The sequence below is a fragment of the Nerophis lumbriciformis genome, linkage group LG04, assembly GCF_033978685.3.
Source record: "Nerophis lumbriciformis linkage group LG04, RoL_Nlum_v2.1, whole genome shotgun sequence".
NCBI lineage: Eukaryota > Metazoa > Chordata > Actinopteri > Syngnathiformes > Syngnathidae > Nerophis > Nerophis lumbriciformis.
In genome coordinates this window covers 19,823,255-19,836,853 of record NC_084551.2, presented here as the reverse complement: position 1 = coordinate 19,836,853, position 13,599 = coordinate 19,823,255, and the positions used below count along the sequence as shown (strand labels likewise).

Genomic DNA, 13,599 nt, shown 5'->3' with positions numbered 1-13,599 from the left:
TTCCCTTTGGGGGTCGCGGGGGGCACTGGAGCCTATCTCAGCTACAATCGGGCGGAAGGCGGGGTACACCCTGGACAAGTCGCCACCTCATCGCAGGGCCAACACAGATAGACAGACAACATTCACACTCACATTCACACACTAGGGCCAATTTAGTGTTGCCAATCAACTTATCCCCAGGTGCATGTCTTTGGAAGTGGGAAGAAGCCGGAGTACCCGGAGGGAACCCAGGCGTATAAAAGTAGATTCCATGAAATGCTCAGTCATTCACAAACAAAGATGGGGCGAGGGTCACCCCTTTGTCAACAAATGCATGAGCAAATTGTTGAACAGTTTAAGAAAAACCTTTCTCAACCAGCTATTGCAAGGAATGTAGGGATTTCACCATCTACGGTCCGTAATATCATCAACAGGTTCAGAGAATATGGAGAAATCACTGCACGTAAGCAGCTAAGCCCGTGACCTTCGATCCCTCAGGCTGTACTGCATCAACAAGCGACATCAGTGTGTAAAGGATATCACCACATGGGCTCAGGAACACTTCAGAAACCCACTGTCAGTAACTACAGTTGGTCGCTACATCTGTAAGTGCAAGTTAAAACTCTCCTATGCAAGGAAACTGTGGACATCGTGTCCTCCAGACCAAAAAGGAAAAGAACCATCCGGATTGTTATAGGCGCAAAGTTGAAAAGCCAGCATCTGTGATGGTATGGGGGTGTATTAGTGCCCAAGACATGGGTAACTTACACATCTGTGAAGGCACCATTAATGCTAATAGCAGGCCCGGCCCTAACCAATCTGGCGCCCTAGGCAAGATTTTAGGTGGCGCCCCCCCCCCCCCCCCCCACATCGGCAGTGAAGTGTATATACTCACAAGAAACTGAATAGCTTTGTCTTTGACCTTTTTTTTTTTACTTACAACTATACCTAATATATAAAGGGGTGGAAAAGTGACTATTACCTGCAGGGCAAACATTAGCTAACCAGAAGGCAATAACAATGTAAACAAAAAACACCTGCTTAAAAGATCTAATACAAATGTCCCTGAGGAATGTAAGGTGGGAGTACTGTAATTACCTAACGTTACATTATTATTTTCCATAACAATTTAGCCCCCTCCACAAAATTAACCCGACGTTAAAACAGAACTAGCTATTTATTGATTAGCAATTGCCGAATCATGTAACATTAGCTTAATGCTAAAAAGCCAGCTACTATCATATTCTGTAACAGACAAATAATTTCATGTAGGCTAACGTTACCTACCTGCTACCTCTGTCTTTTCTCGTTTCTCCTCCTCTTCTTTTCTCTTTTTTCTTCCCTGGGCACCTGACAGTTTTGGCCGTTTTGACATCTTGTGTTGATTTTTTGATGTGGTGACGTCCAAAAAGAGTCATGATACGGGAAGGGAGGGGGCGCACCGTGCGGGGGGGCGTAATGTTGTAACAAATAATATTTCTATTAAATAGGCTTTACTTTGCATTTTAATTAACGTGGGATTATTTTTTGTATTTAGAAATAATAGTACCAACTTTTTTTTTTCTCCAACATTTGTGGCACTGGCGTGGCGCCCCCTGATGGACGGCGCCCTTAGCATTTGCCTATACGGCCTATGCCACGGGACGGCCCTGGCTAATAGGTACATATAGGTTTTGGAGCAACATATGTTGCCATCCAAGCAACGTTACCATGGACGCCCCTGCTTATTTCATCAAGACAATGCCAAGCCACGTGTTACATCAACGTGGCTTCATAGTAAAAGAGTGCGGGTACTAGACTGGCCTGCCTGTAGTCCAGACCTGTCTCCCATTGAAAATGTGTGGCGCATTATGAAGCCTAAAGTACGACAATGGAGACCCCCGGACTGTTGAACAACTTAAGCTGTACATCAAGCAAAAATGGGAAATAATTCCACCTGAGAAGCTTAAAAAATGTGTCTTCTCAGTTCCCAAACGTTTACTGAGTGTTGTTAAAAGGAAAGGCCATGTAACACAGTGGTGAACATGCCCTTTCCCAACTACTTTGGCACGTGTTGCAGCCATGAAATTCTAAGTTAATTATTATTTGCCCAAAAAAAGTTAAGTTTATGAGTTTGAACATCAAATATCTTGTCTTTGTAGTGCATTCAACTGAATATGGGTTGAAAAGGATTTGCAAATCATTGTATTCCGTTTATATTTACATCTAACACAATTTATCAACTCATATGGAAACGGGGTTTGTAGTATATTGAAATGCACTAATATATGTATTAAACTATACTCCAATCATTATGGCAAGGAACAAATTAAAAATGTAGTTAATAAACAAACGTCTAAATATTATTATCTGGACCCATCATACAGAAATATTTATTTGACAGACCCTCCCAAGAACACTTCAGTGCTGGCTCGTCCGTCCAGTGTGGTGGATGCCGGCCGACCTTTGACCCTAACCTGCAGCAGCCAGGCCAACCCAGCCGTGGACAACTTCACTTGGCATCGTTTAACAACCAACGGGGCGTCTGTACAATGTCAGCATCATGACAATTTACTGTTTTCCACACGAGGATCATCGTAGCACATCGCCCTATTTTTTGTGCTCCCTCCCCCAGCATGGGGCAGCCGTAGCGGGCCGGTGTTCGCTTTCTCAGAGGTGGGGCCCGGAGAGAGCGGTCAGTACTACTGTGAGGCCAGGAACCGCATCGGAGTCCACAGCTCTCCTGTCCTCACAGTAAGAGTCAGAGGTACAAAAAAATTCATTTATAATTCGGTATACAAAAACAGACATCGTGATTAATTTCCGTTGTAAAAGAAAATTCTACTAATTAAAACTGAAAATTATTTAAATTATTTTCCTTTCACCAGAATGGGAGCCTCAGAACTGCTTATACTTATCAACCATCTTGTCTTTCCAGAGAAAGCACCCTCCCGTTTAAATAGTTTTACATGAATTTATAAAAGCATTAACAATTTCCCTCATTTCCTGGGAATTGATAACTGTACTTGATTTTCGGTACTTTTGTGTGTGTTTATATGTTAATAAATGTTAATTGTTTAATAATTAATATTTTTTTAAATTTCATATTTAACACTGACGGATTATGCAAATTGTGCTGCCCAGATGTTATACATTGTTTTCTCACACTTTGAAGTCTAATTTGCAAGTATTTTTGGTATACTGTGCATGTAGTTGCAATCAGATGGCAGTAGTGGAGACCTGGGCAAATTAAGCTCCGGGGGCCACATGCGGCCCGTTAAGCTTTTCAATCTGGCCCGCCGGACATTCCCAAATAATTTTTTTAGATCTATAAGATGTAAAGTGCAGCTGCCATTATGATGTGCAGTCATGTTTTCTAATGACCGTAAGTCTTCAACTATACTAAGTCTTTCAATGCTTGGAATCTGCACTTATGGATGATGTACCAGTTACTATAGTAATCTAATTAGTTACTATGGTAATCTAATTAGTTACTATGGTCATCTACGTCACAGCAGCTCAGACGAGGCACCAAGCAGTGTGGGCAGGAAGCGTTTCCACAGACGCGGAAGGAGATTTTCACAACAAAGTTCTAAAGCTTAGTGATGTATCAGATATATCAGATTGTAGGTGGGTTTATTTTGTACCCTTCGCGTTCATATTTCACTGTTTGTTGCATTTTTGTTGCGTTTCACTTGATTGTAAAATATGTCGATCGAAAGGGGGTGTGACGTTCATATTTTGTCAATATTCAGTGTTTTATCGTTCATAGAAAAAATCGAATTTTGCTCAAACTATTGTGAGGTTTTGTATTAGAATTTTGCTCAAACTATTGTGAGGTTTTGTATTAGTGTTCCTAAAAATAGATATACCAGCCCTCAGACACATTTTTTTCTCTAAATGTGGCCCCAGAGTCAAAATAATTGCCCGGGCCTGCAGTAGTGTATAGGCCAGGGGTCGGCAACCAGCGGCTTCGGAGCCGCATGCAGCTCTATGATCACTCTGATGCGGCTCAGCTGCTTACTTGCCGACCCCGGGAGATTTCCGAATTTCAGTGCCTCTCCTGATAATCTCCCGGGGTAACCATTCTCCGATTTTCACCAGGACAACAATAGTGATGGCACTGCCTTTAACGTCGTCGCGTCAGCTTTTTTCACCATACTGTCTGCGTGGCGGCCCAGTCACATGTTGCAAGGGATTTCTGCCTACACAAGTAAGTGACTGCAAGGCATACTTGGTCAACTGCCATACAGGTTACACTGAGGGTGGCGATTTAAACAACTTTAACACTCTTACTAATATGCGCCACAATGTGAACCCACACCAAACAACAAATAGGGATGCATGGGATTCTGGGTATTTGTTCTGTTGTGTTTATGTTGTGTTACGGTGCGGATGTTCTCCCAAAATGTGTTTGTCATTCTTGTTTGGTGTGGGTTCCCATTGTAGCGCATATTAGTAAGAGTGTTAAAGTTGTTTATATCACCACCCTCAGTGTAACCTGTATGGCTGTTGAACAAGTATACCTTGCAGTCACCTACGTGTTCAGGCAGAGACCGCTTACAACATGTAACCGAGCTGGCACGCTGTTAGTACAGGCTATAGAGGGCGCTGATGGCAGTGCCATCACGGCACACCCTTGTTAGTGTTGTCTGGGTGAAAATCAGTAGGCATACGGAAGGATAGTAGCCCTGAATTACGGGAATTGCAAAATCGGGAAGGTTGGCATGTATGATGCTGTCGAGCGCCATTCATATAAAACTCGCGGGCCGCACTAATATTACATTTTCATATTAAGGTGCGGGCTGCAAAATAACGTCTCACGGGCCGCGTGTCTGAGACCGCTGGTTTATACATAGCACAAAGCAAAAAAAAGCTTTGTATGCAGTGTTATTTCATTTTAAATTTCAAAACAGTTTTGTGGCTCCCATTGTTTTCTTTAATTTGTGAAACGGGTCAAAATGGCTCTTTGAGTGGTAAAGGTTGCCGACCCCTGCTATAGGCTATTTAGGTGTGTTGCCTAATTAGAAAGCAGTCTTTGCCATGAAGCTGAATGTGTCAGTATAGCCTTATGTTGAGTCCTACAAAGTGCTTATACTGTATGTATTGTATTTAGAGCACACTTGGTTTTTGGATCTCACGTGCATTTTAGTTGTAGTTTTCATTAACAAATTTGGAGGTGTTAAAATCATGTAAAATTGCTAATGCTAATCAGTAGTGGCATTGTAAAGCATCGAACTAAAACATTTTGGAAAAGTGAAGCTTTACTTTACCACGAGTGTCTTCCATCCGGTATACTTGCCTTCATTTGGTCTGTTATGGACATGCACCTGTGGCCTATCCGCATTGGAGTGCTTTTAATGCCGGTGCCGCTGGTGCATTGTTTACTGTTTGTGTTTAGTGTGTTGTTGTTTTGGATTGCTTTGCCTCCTGTTTCTGCATCTCGGGGTCACGCCAACTACAGCCATGCAAGTTCCCGTTACAAGGTTGTAATTGAGCTCTGTGAAATCTGCAGAGCAACAAGGGATATGAAAGCACAGGCAACATCGTGACGTTGCCATTGTTAGCATTTGGTACTCGTATTGAAATTTGTGATTTTGACAGTCGTATGGAAAGCAAAAAGGCTCCGTGCTGATTGTTTCAAAAAACCATCTGACCGAGAGTTACAGCTGAATTTACAGTGCATCTGAAAGTTATTCACAGTGCTTTTGTCATGATCCGTTACCCGGGTCATGGCATGATTTATGTTTGGTAGTTTTTCTATTTTAGTCTGTTTCCTGGGTGCACCCTCTTTCCTTGTTTTCTGTTGGTTTCCATGGGCACTGATTCTCCTCACCTGTCTTAGTTTTGCAATTAGTGTTCCCACCAGGTGTTTTGGTTAATCACTCCCCTTACCTGGCCCGGACACGGAAAAGATTGACAGATTGATGGCTCTTTCTAGGTTCCTGTCACCCAGCAGTAGTTGCTGGGTCAATGTTTGCTGTGGGCAACATTTACGTTCTCCTGTTTTTTCTCCTCGCTGTAGTGATTTTTGTGCAGTCTAGCTGTCCTCATTTTTTCACCCTTGGTGACATTTTGGTTTTGTTTAGCTCCACGCTTTCTAGCGTCCTCAGTTTTGTATTTTTGTCCTGCCTTTAATTTATTAAAAACTTTAATCTTACCTGCACGCTACTCCTGCTTGTTTCCTGCGTTGTAGGGCAACACAACAATCGCAGCCATGCGTCGAAGACGTAATAGCTTTACTTTTTACACATTTTCTTATGTTACAGCCTTATTTCACAATACAATAAATACATGTCCTCAGAATTCTACAGACAATACCCCTAATGACAATGTGAAAATGTTTAAAATGTTGCACATTTATTAAAAAAAACTGTTTTAAAGTATTCACAGCATCTGCTCAGTACATTGATGCACCTTTGGCAGCAATTACAGCCTCAAGTCTTTTTTAATACAATGCCACAAACTTGGCACACCTATCTTTGGGTTAGTTTCCCCCGTTCTCATTTGCAGCACCTCCCTAGCTCCATCACGATGGATGGGAAGTGTTGGATTTCATCCAGGATGTCTCTGTACGTTGCTGCATTCATATTTCCCTCTATCGTGACTGGTCTCTCAGTTCCTGCCACTGAAAAACATCCCCAGAGCATGATGCTGCCACCACTATGCTTCACCGTAGATATATTATTGGTCTGGTGATGAGCGGTGCCTGGCGTCCTCCAAACATGACGCCTGGCAATCACGCCATAGAGTTCAATATTTGTCTCATCTGACCACATAATTTTTTTCTCATGGTTTGGGAGTATTCCAGGTGCATTTTGGCAAACTTTTGACTAAGAAATGAAGTCTGTCTAGTCACTATAAATTACAGGCCTGATTGGTGGATTGCTGCAGAGATGGTTGTCCTTCTGGAAGGTTGTCTTCTCCCCACAAAGGAATGCTGTAGCTCTGACAGAGTTCTTGGTCACCTCCCTGACTGGACTAAGATGAATGCAGCAATGTACTGAGGAATCCTGGATGAAAACCAATGATTCCCATCCAACCTAATAGAGCTGGAGAGGTGCTGCAAAAAGGAATGGGCAAAACTGCACAAAGATAGGTGTGCCAAGCTTGTGGCATTGTATTCAAAAAGACTTGAGGCTGTGATTGCTGCCAAAGGTGCATCAACAAAGTATTGAGCAAAGGCTGTGAATACTCATGTACATGTGTTTTTTTGTTTTTTTTTAATAAATTAGCAAAATAAAAATAAAAACTTTTTACATTGTCATTATGGAGTATTGTCTGGAGAATTTTCAGGACAAAAATGGATTTATTCCATTTTGAAATAAGGCTGTAACATAAATGTGGAAAAAGTGAAGCGCTGTGAATACTTTCTGGATGCACTGTATATAAAGGTTGTGTGCGAGTCACATTCATATTCAAAAGTGAGAACAATAGGATGAGGTGTGTCCTCGCTGATCATTTCTATATGAGTAAATAACAGAAAAAAATGACTAAAATACAAACTGGTTTAATTTTTTTGTGTTTGAAAGGACGAGTTCAAGTCCTTTGGTTGCATCTGTTTCTATGAGTCACGGTGAGTCATGTAAAGCCGTGGTGCTTATGAGCGAGGAGGAGATGAGGTGTTGTGGAAAATGACTATTTAAAGCTAGACAGCTGAAGAAGCCTTTTGGAAACCCGAGGCACAAGTCGAGACGCTGGCAAAAACGATGCACAGCTCTTTTTTTCCATATCTTGTTACTTTCTGTTTGTACGACACACTCGAGTATTTGGATCACAAGCTATTTCATGGCAAACATCTCCTCCACCAGGTCGCCTAAAGGCCATCGCTTTGGCGTCGGCAGTGGGCGTGTCTGCCGGCCTCATCACTCTGACAGTGGCCATTATGATTAGGTGACATGTTTTTTTATTAACAATGTTGACTTTGCATTGAAACGGAACGCAGTAGAATGTGACAACTGCAGCTTAATAGATAACAAATAAGTGGATTCGCTTCTTTAATTATGAAACAATAACGTGGTGCCTTGGTTTTGTTTGGCAAAATTTCAGGTTTTGTTTTTTGATTAATTTTTTTTCAAGCGTTATCCCTCACTCATGTTTCTTGCGGGGGTGGGTGGGTTGAGGGAGATTTCACTATAAAAAAAATGGAAGCATAACTTTTGTTTATCCATGCACTGTGCAGCTGAGATAGGCTCAAGCAACCCCCGCGACCCCAAAAAGAGACAAGCGGTAGAAAATGGATGGATGGATGTGTTGTACTGCACTGGTGATGCTCAATAAAGCATGTTAGAAAATGAAAAAAAAAAAGTATCTAAGACGCACAAAACAAGCTAATCAAATATAACGAAAAAAAGAAAAAATCTATCAATAAGTGAATAAATAATTAAGCAAAAATAATGATTAAAAAAATATGCCTTTTTGGAACGGATTAGGCCAGGGGTGTCAAACTCATTTTAGATCGGGGGCCGCATGGAGAAAAATCTACTCCCATGTGGGCCGGACTGGTAAAATCACGACACGATAACTTAAAAATAAAGACAACTTCAGATTGTTTTCTTTGTTTAAAAATAGAACAAGCACATTCTGAAATTGTACAAATCATAATGTTGTTGGGGTTTTTTACACTTGTATGTTGCAGTTAATTGTATTCTATCTTTATTTGTTGTTATTTATACTTTCTGAATAAATTATGTGACAATGTTTGTCAGACAACTCATTGGTGTTGATTTCCAATCCATCAAGATAAAAAAATATTATCAAAATCAAATTACAGTATGTTATTTATGTCGTTTGCTAATTTTCCTTGACTGATGTACTGACATCATGTGGTCAATTTTTTTTTCATACGTAATATAATCTACAAAGATACAAATAATTGCTATTGCGACATCTAGAGGACACATTTAGAACAGCGGTTTCTTTCATTTCAAAATTTCAGCTCGTTTTTATACTTAGCAAACTCATCCCGCAGGCCGTACGTTTGACACCCCTGGATTAGGCTCCTAACAAAAACCGAGGTACCACTTTAATAATCTTTTTTGTCATTTATAACACCTGTTGTAGCTCTTAAGTTAAAAACTATTCATTTCCAACATACTGATGATGGCACTGAATTGTCCACAGTAAAAACATGCACAGAGTTGACATGGAATCAGCGGATGTAGCCACCAAGGTATGGCCTTTTAGACTCCTCTGATGATCATGTGTGCACTTTCTCAACTTCCCGGCAGCTTCTGCAACATTGTGTTGTGTTTCAGCGGCCTTCTGTGACGGCTGACACTGCGTTCCATGAGACCACTCTGCCTTTGGTCCCGAAGAGAGAAGCCTTAATGTCGGACATACCAGTGAGCAACATACACACACACATACACACACACATTCTTGTAACTGTTACCTTCTTGAGACCTCCGAAAAATGCCGACCTCTTTAGGACCACCCTTTCTAGATATATAAAGATTTGTATTTACAACATTAATAATATATACCGTATTTTTCGGAGTATAAGTCGCTCCGGAGTATAAGTCGCACCGGCCAAAAAGGCATAATAAAGAAGGAAAAAAACATATATAAGTTGCATTTTTTGGGGACATTTATTTGATAAAACCCAACACCAAGAATAGACATTTGAAAGGCAATTTAAAATAAATAAAGAATAGTGAACAACAGGCTGAATAAGTGTACGTTATATGAGGCATAAATAACCAACTGAGAACGTGCCTGGTATGTTAACGTAACATATTATGGTAAGAGTCATTCAAATAACTATAACATATAGAACATGCTATACGTTTACCAAACAATCTGTCACTCCTAATCGCTAAATCCCATGAAATCTTATACGTCTAGTCTCTTACGTGAATGAGCTAAATAATATTATTTGATATTTTACGGCAATGTGTTAATAATTTCACACATAAGTCGCTCCTGAGTATAAGTCAGGGGAATTTTTTTGTTTGTAATTGTTTTTTAATCTTCATTATTTACTTCAAGTTATTACAGTATGTCTCTATATACAGTTTTTAAAATGTATTTGTATTCATTTTGGCTAAGGGGGCGCATTTCAATTTCTTACACACACTTGTTATTACATATGTTGGCCAGAGGGGGAGTACTTCAATTTCTTACACACACTTGTTTTTTCATATGTTGACCAGAGGGGGAGCACTTTTAAAACCGACACACAGTCAATTTGAAAAATCCCTCCTTTTTGGGACCACCCTAATTTTGATAGATTTCACCACCAGGGGTGCAAATGAGACATTCTCTATTAGATGCAATGGATTCCGTATTGGGACCATGATTTTGGTCCTAACTTGTACTTTTCCTTGTTGATGTCTCAAGAAGGGTAGAAATACAAGAACATACACACACACAAGCACGCACATAGAAATAATAAAGGGGCCCACACATGGTATGTATGTGCAGGAGGAACCTGAAGACTTGAGTGACAGCTCCCACCCTGCTATTGTTCCTCTTAAGGATGCTCCTCCAATCAGAGAAGCTGACATTCACAGCTTCGCCTCTCAATATGTCACCGTGCACTACTCTAAACGATCAAGGTAAATCTTTTCACTATATTATTAATTATTCCTCTTACCCATCTCAGCTGCTGACAGCAGAACTGTAGACACGCTGATATTCCAAGTACATCATTATTCTCCTATCTGCACCCACTCCTCCTGCTCCTCGTCCAGACTTTCTGTTTATTGGAAGAAAGTGAAACTGCTCACAGATTTCAGTGCTAAAGGGAAAAGTAATGATGATGTGACTCAGATGTTCTCATTAAGCCTTTTCGTTTCTGATGCTGCGAAGAGGAGAGCAGGTGCAGGTCCACAACTTTCCACTGGGGGGCGACCAGAAAGCAAATGATTCTACAAATGTTGTTTACACTCTGCTGCACCCCCACCATCCTCATCACTGAGGTATGACATACATATTTCTATTCTATCAGTAATACAACGTATCGGTCTTATTTTATGGAGTTTTGAAACATATCAATATACACTATATTGCCAAAAGCATTTGTCCACCCATCCAAATGATCAGAATCAGGTGTCCTAATCACTCGGCCCCGCCACAGGTGAATAAAATCAAGCACTTAGGCATGGAGACTGTTTCTACAAACATTTGTGAAAGAATGGGCTGCTCTCAGGAGCTCAGTGATTTCCAGCGTAGAACTGTCATAGTATGCCACCTGTGCAACAAATCCAGTCGTGAAATGTCCTCGCTCCTAAATATTCCAAAGTCAACTGTCGGCTTTATTATAAGAAAATGGAAGAGTTTGGGAACAACAGCAACTCAGCCACGAAGTGGTAGGCCACGTAAACGGACAGAGAGGGGTCAGCGGATGCTGAAGAGCATAGTGCAAAGAGGTTGTCTACTTTCTGCACAGTCAGTTGCTACAGAGCTCCAAACTTCATGTGACCTTCCAATTAGCCCACGTACAGTACGCAGAGAGCCTCATGGAATGGGTTTCCATGGCCGAGCAGCTGCATCCAAGCCATACATCACCAAGTCCAATGCAAAGTGTCGGATGCAGTGGTGTAGACTAAAGCACGTCGCCACTGGACTCTAGAGCAGTGGAGACGCCTTCTCTGGACTGATGAATCATGCTTGTCCATCTGGCAATCTGATGGACGACTCTGGGTTCAGAGGTTGCCAGGAGAACGGTACATTTTGGACTACATTGTGCAATTTGGTGTAGGAGGAATTATGGTTATGGAGTTGGGCGTGGCCCCTCAGTACCAGTGAAAGGAACGTTGAATGCTCCAGGATACCAAAACATTTTGGATAATTCCATGCTCCCAACCTTGTGGGAACAATTCGGAGCAGGAACCTTCCTCTTCCAACATGACTGTGCACCAGTGCACCAAGCAAGGTTAATAAAGACATGGATGACAGAGTCTGGTGTGGATGAACTTGACTGGCCTGCACAGAGTCGTGACCTGAACCCGATAGAACACCTTTGGGATGAATTAGAACGGAGACTGAGAGCCAGGCCTTCTCGACCAACATCAGTGTGTGACCTCACCAATGCGCTTTTGGAAGGATGGTGGAAAATTCTTATAAACACACTCCGCAACCTTGTGGACAGCCTTAGCAGCAAAATAGCTGCAAAAAGTGGACCAACCATATTGAACCTTATGGGTTAGGAATGGGATGGCACTTCAAGTTCATATGTGAGTCAAGGCAGGTGGCCAAATACTTCTGGCAATAATGTTGTGTATGTTTATCAATACGCATACATTGTCAATGGGCACTGGATGTTTGTTTGACTATTACTCTCCAGTTGTGTTGAGTTGGTTTCTTTCTTTCCCTCTGTTGACAGTGTTTCCAGTTGGGATCAATAACTTGTAAACACAACCACATGCTCATCGTGTTATAATAACCACGGTGTGGTCCTGCTGCTAACTTTCTATATCACCGATCCCTACAAACCTACAGTGCAAAAAAGATAGCTTTCCACCCCTTCCACTGTGCCTCCTGCTGCTTTTTAGAGCTGCACCACGTCAATGAAATCAATAAACAGCAAAAGGCACGACACAACTGGTTGCTTTAACAATGATGCTGCTTTTACTCCAATAGATGTTGAATCATTTTGTTATGTTTTAGTCACACACCCTTATAGTCAATGGTTTAGGACTCAGATTACATGCTGTGTGTTTACATTTGTTTACCAAGGGAATAAATACTTGTGAGAAATACTTAATACTGTTTAGTTGTGTGTGTGTGTGTTATTGCACAAGGGTGAGTTGCTGAAACCTTTCAGCAGTTAAACAAGTACTCTTTAAAGCTAAGCTACAGTTTAATTTGTTGACTACCCACAATGCTGTTGAGTGGTATGTTGTTTTCAGCTACCAAAATATAACTGTCAAAATGGCAAATATTTGAGTCTAAATATTTAAATTACATAAAAATAAAATCAGTTTTAGTGTAATACCCCAACACATGCACATACACGAGACAAATAGTAACTATTAAAGTGAGAGACAAAGCAACAGTCAGCATTACACAACAGTTGAGCCTGTTTTCCAAATCAGATTAGACAACAGAAAATCAGGTTAGTCTGACCTGTGTCAGGTTATCATTCACCAACAGCAAATCTGGTTGAAAAGCGTGCAGCAAAGGTAGTCATTGATGAACTCATATTAAGTACAGTGCATCCGGAAAGTATTTACAGAGCTTTACTTTTCCATTATTTTTTGTGTTACAGCCTTATTTCAAAATGGAATAAATTCATGTTTTCCTCAAAATTTAGCATCAGGGTGTGGGGATGTTTTTCAGCGGCAGGAACTGGCGCTGAATATTTCCCTCTACTGTCAGAGTAGAGGGAAATATAAATGCAGCGATGTACAGAGACATCCTGGATGAAAATCTGCTCCAGGGCACTCAGAGAACTCAGTATCTGTATCATAACAAAATGTGGAAAAAGTAAAGCGCTGCGAATACTTTCCAGATGCGTTGTATGTAACCCACACCGGGCCAAATGTTGTTGAGCAACAGCAAGCAAACAAAATGAAAACTTAAGAGACATACTGTAACCCACTGTGGGGAGGCGGGGCCGGCAGACCGACAGCAAGGAGTGACCCGCCGGGGCCGACCGGCAGTCCGACAGCGAGGCAGGGCACACCGGAGCCCGCT

The 13,599-nt window shown here is 41.3% G+C and overlaps 1 protein-coding gene across 1 annotated transcript in view; it reads left to right on the top strand.

Moving 5' to 3' along the window:
* Positions 1 to 12,651, top strand: part of LOC133592304 (B-cell receptor CD22) — a 43,067-nt gene extending 30,416 nt beyond the window's left edge. The window contains exons 12-19 of the mRNA XM_061944889.1: positions 2,363 to 2,512; positions 2,594 to 2,725; positions 7,770 to 7,851; positions 9,082 to 9,130; positions 9,216 to 9,302; positions 10,384 to 10,517; positions 10,771 to 10,880; positions 12,287 to 12,651. Coding sequence (XP_061800873.1) covers positions 2,363 to 2,512; positions 2,594 to 2,725; positions 7,770 to 7,851; positions 9,082 to 9,130; positions 9,216 to 9,302; positions 10,384 to 10,517; positions 10,771 to 10,879 — 743 coding nt within the window. The 3' untranslated portion in view covers position 10,880; positions 12,287 to 12,651. The remainder of the gene's footprint in view (positions 1 to 2,362; positions 2,513 to 2,593; positions 2,726 to 7,769; positions 7,852 to 9,081; positions 9,131 to 9,215; positions 9,303 to 10,383; positions 10,518 to 10,770; positions 10,881 to 12,286) is intronic.
* The last annotated feature ends 948 nt before the right edge of the window (positions 12,652 to 13,599 follow it).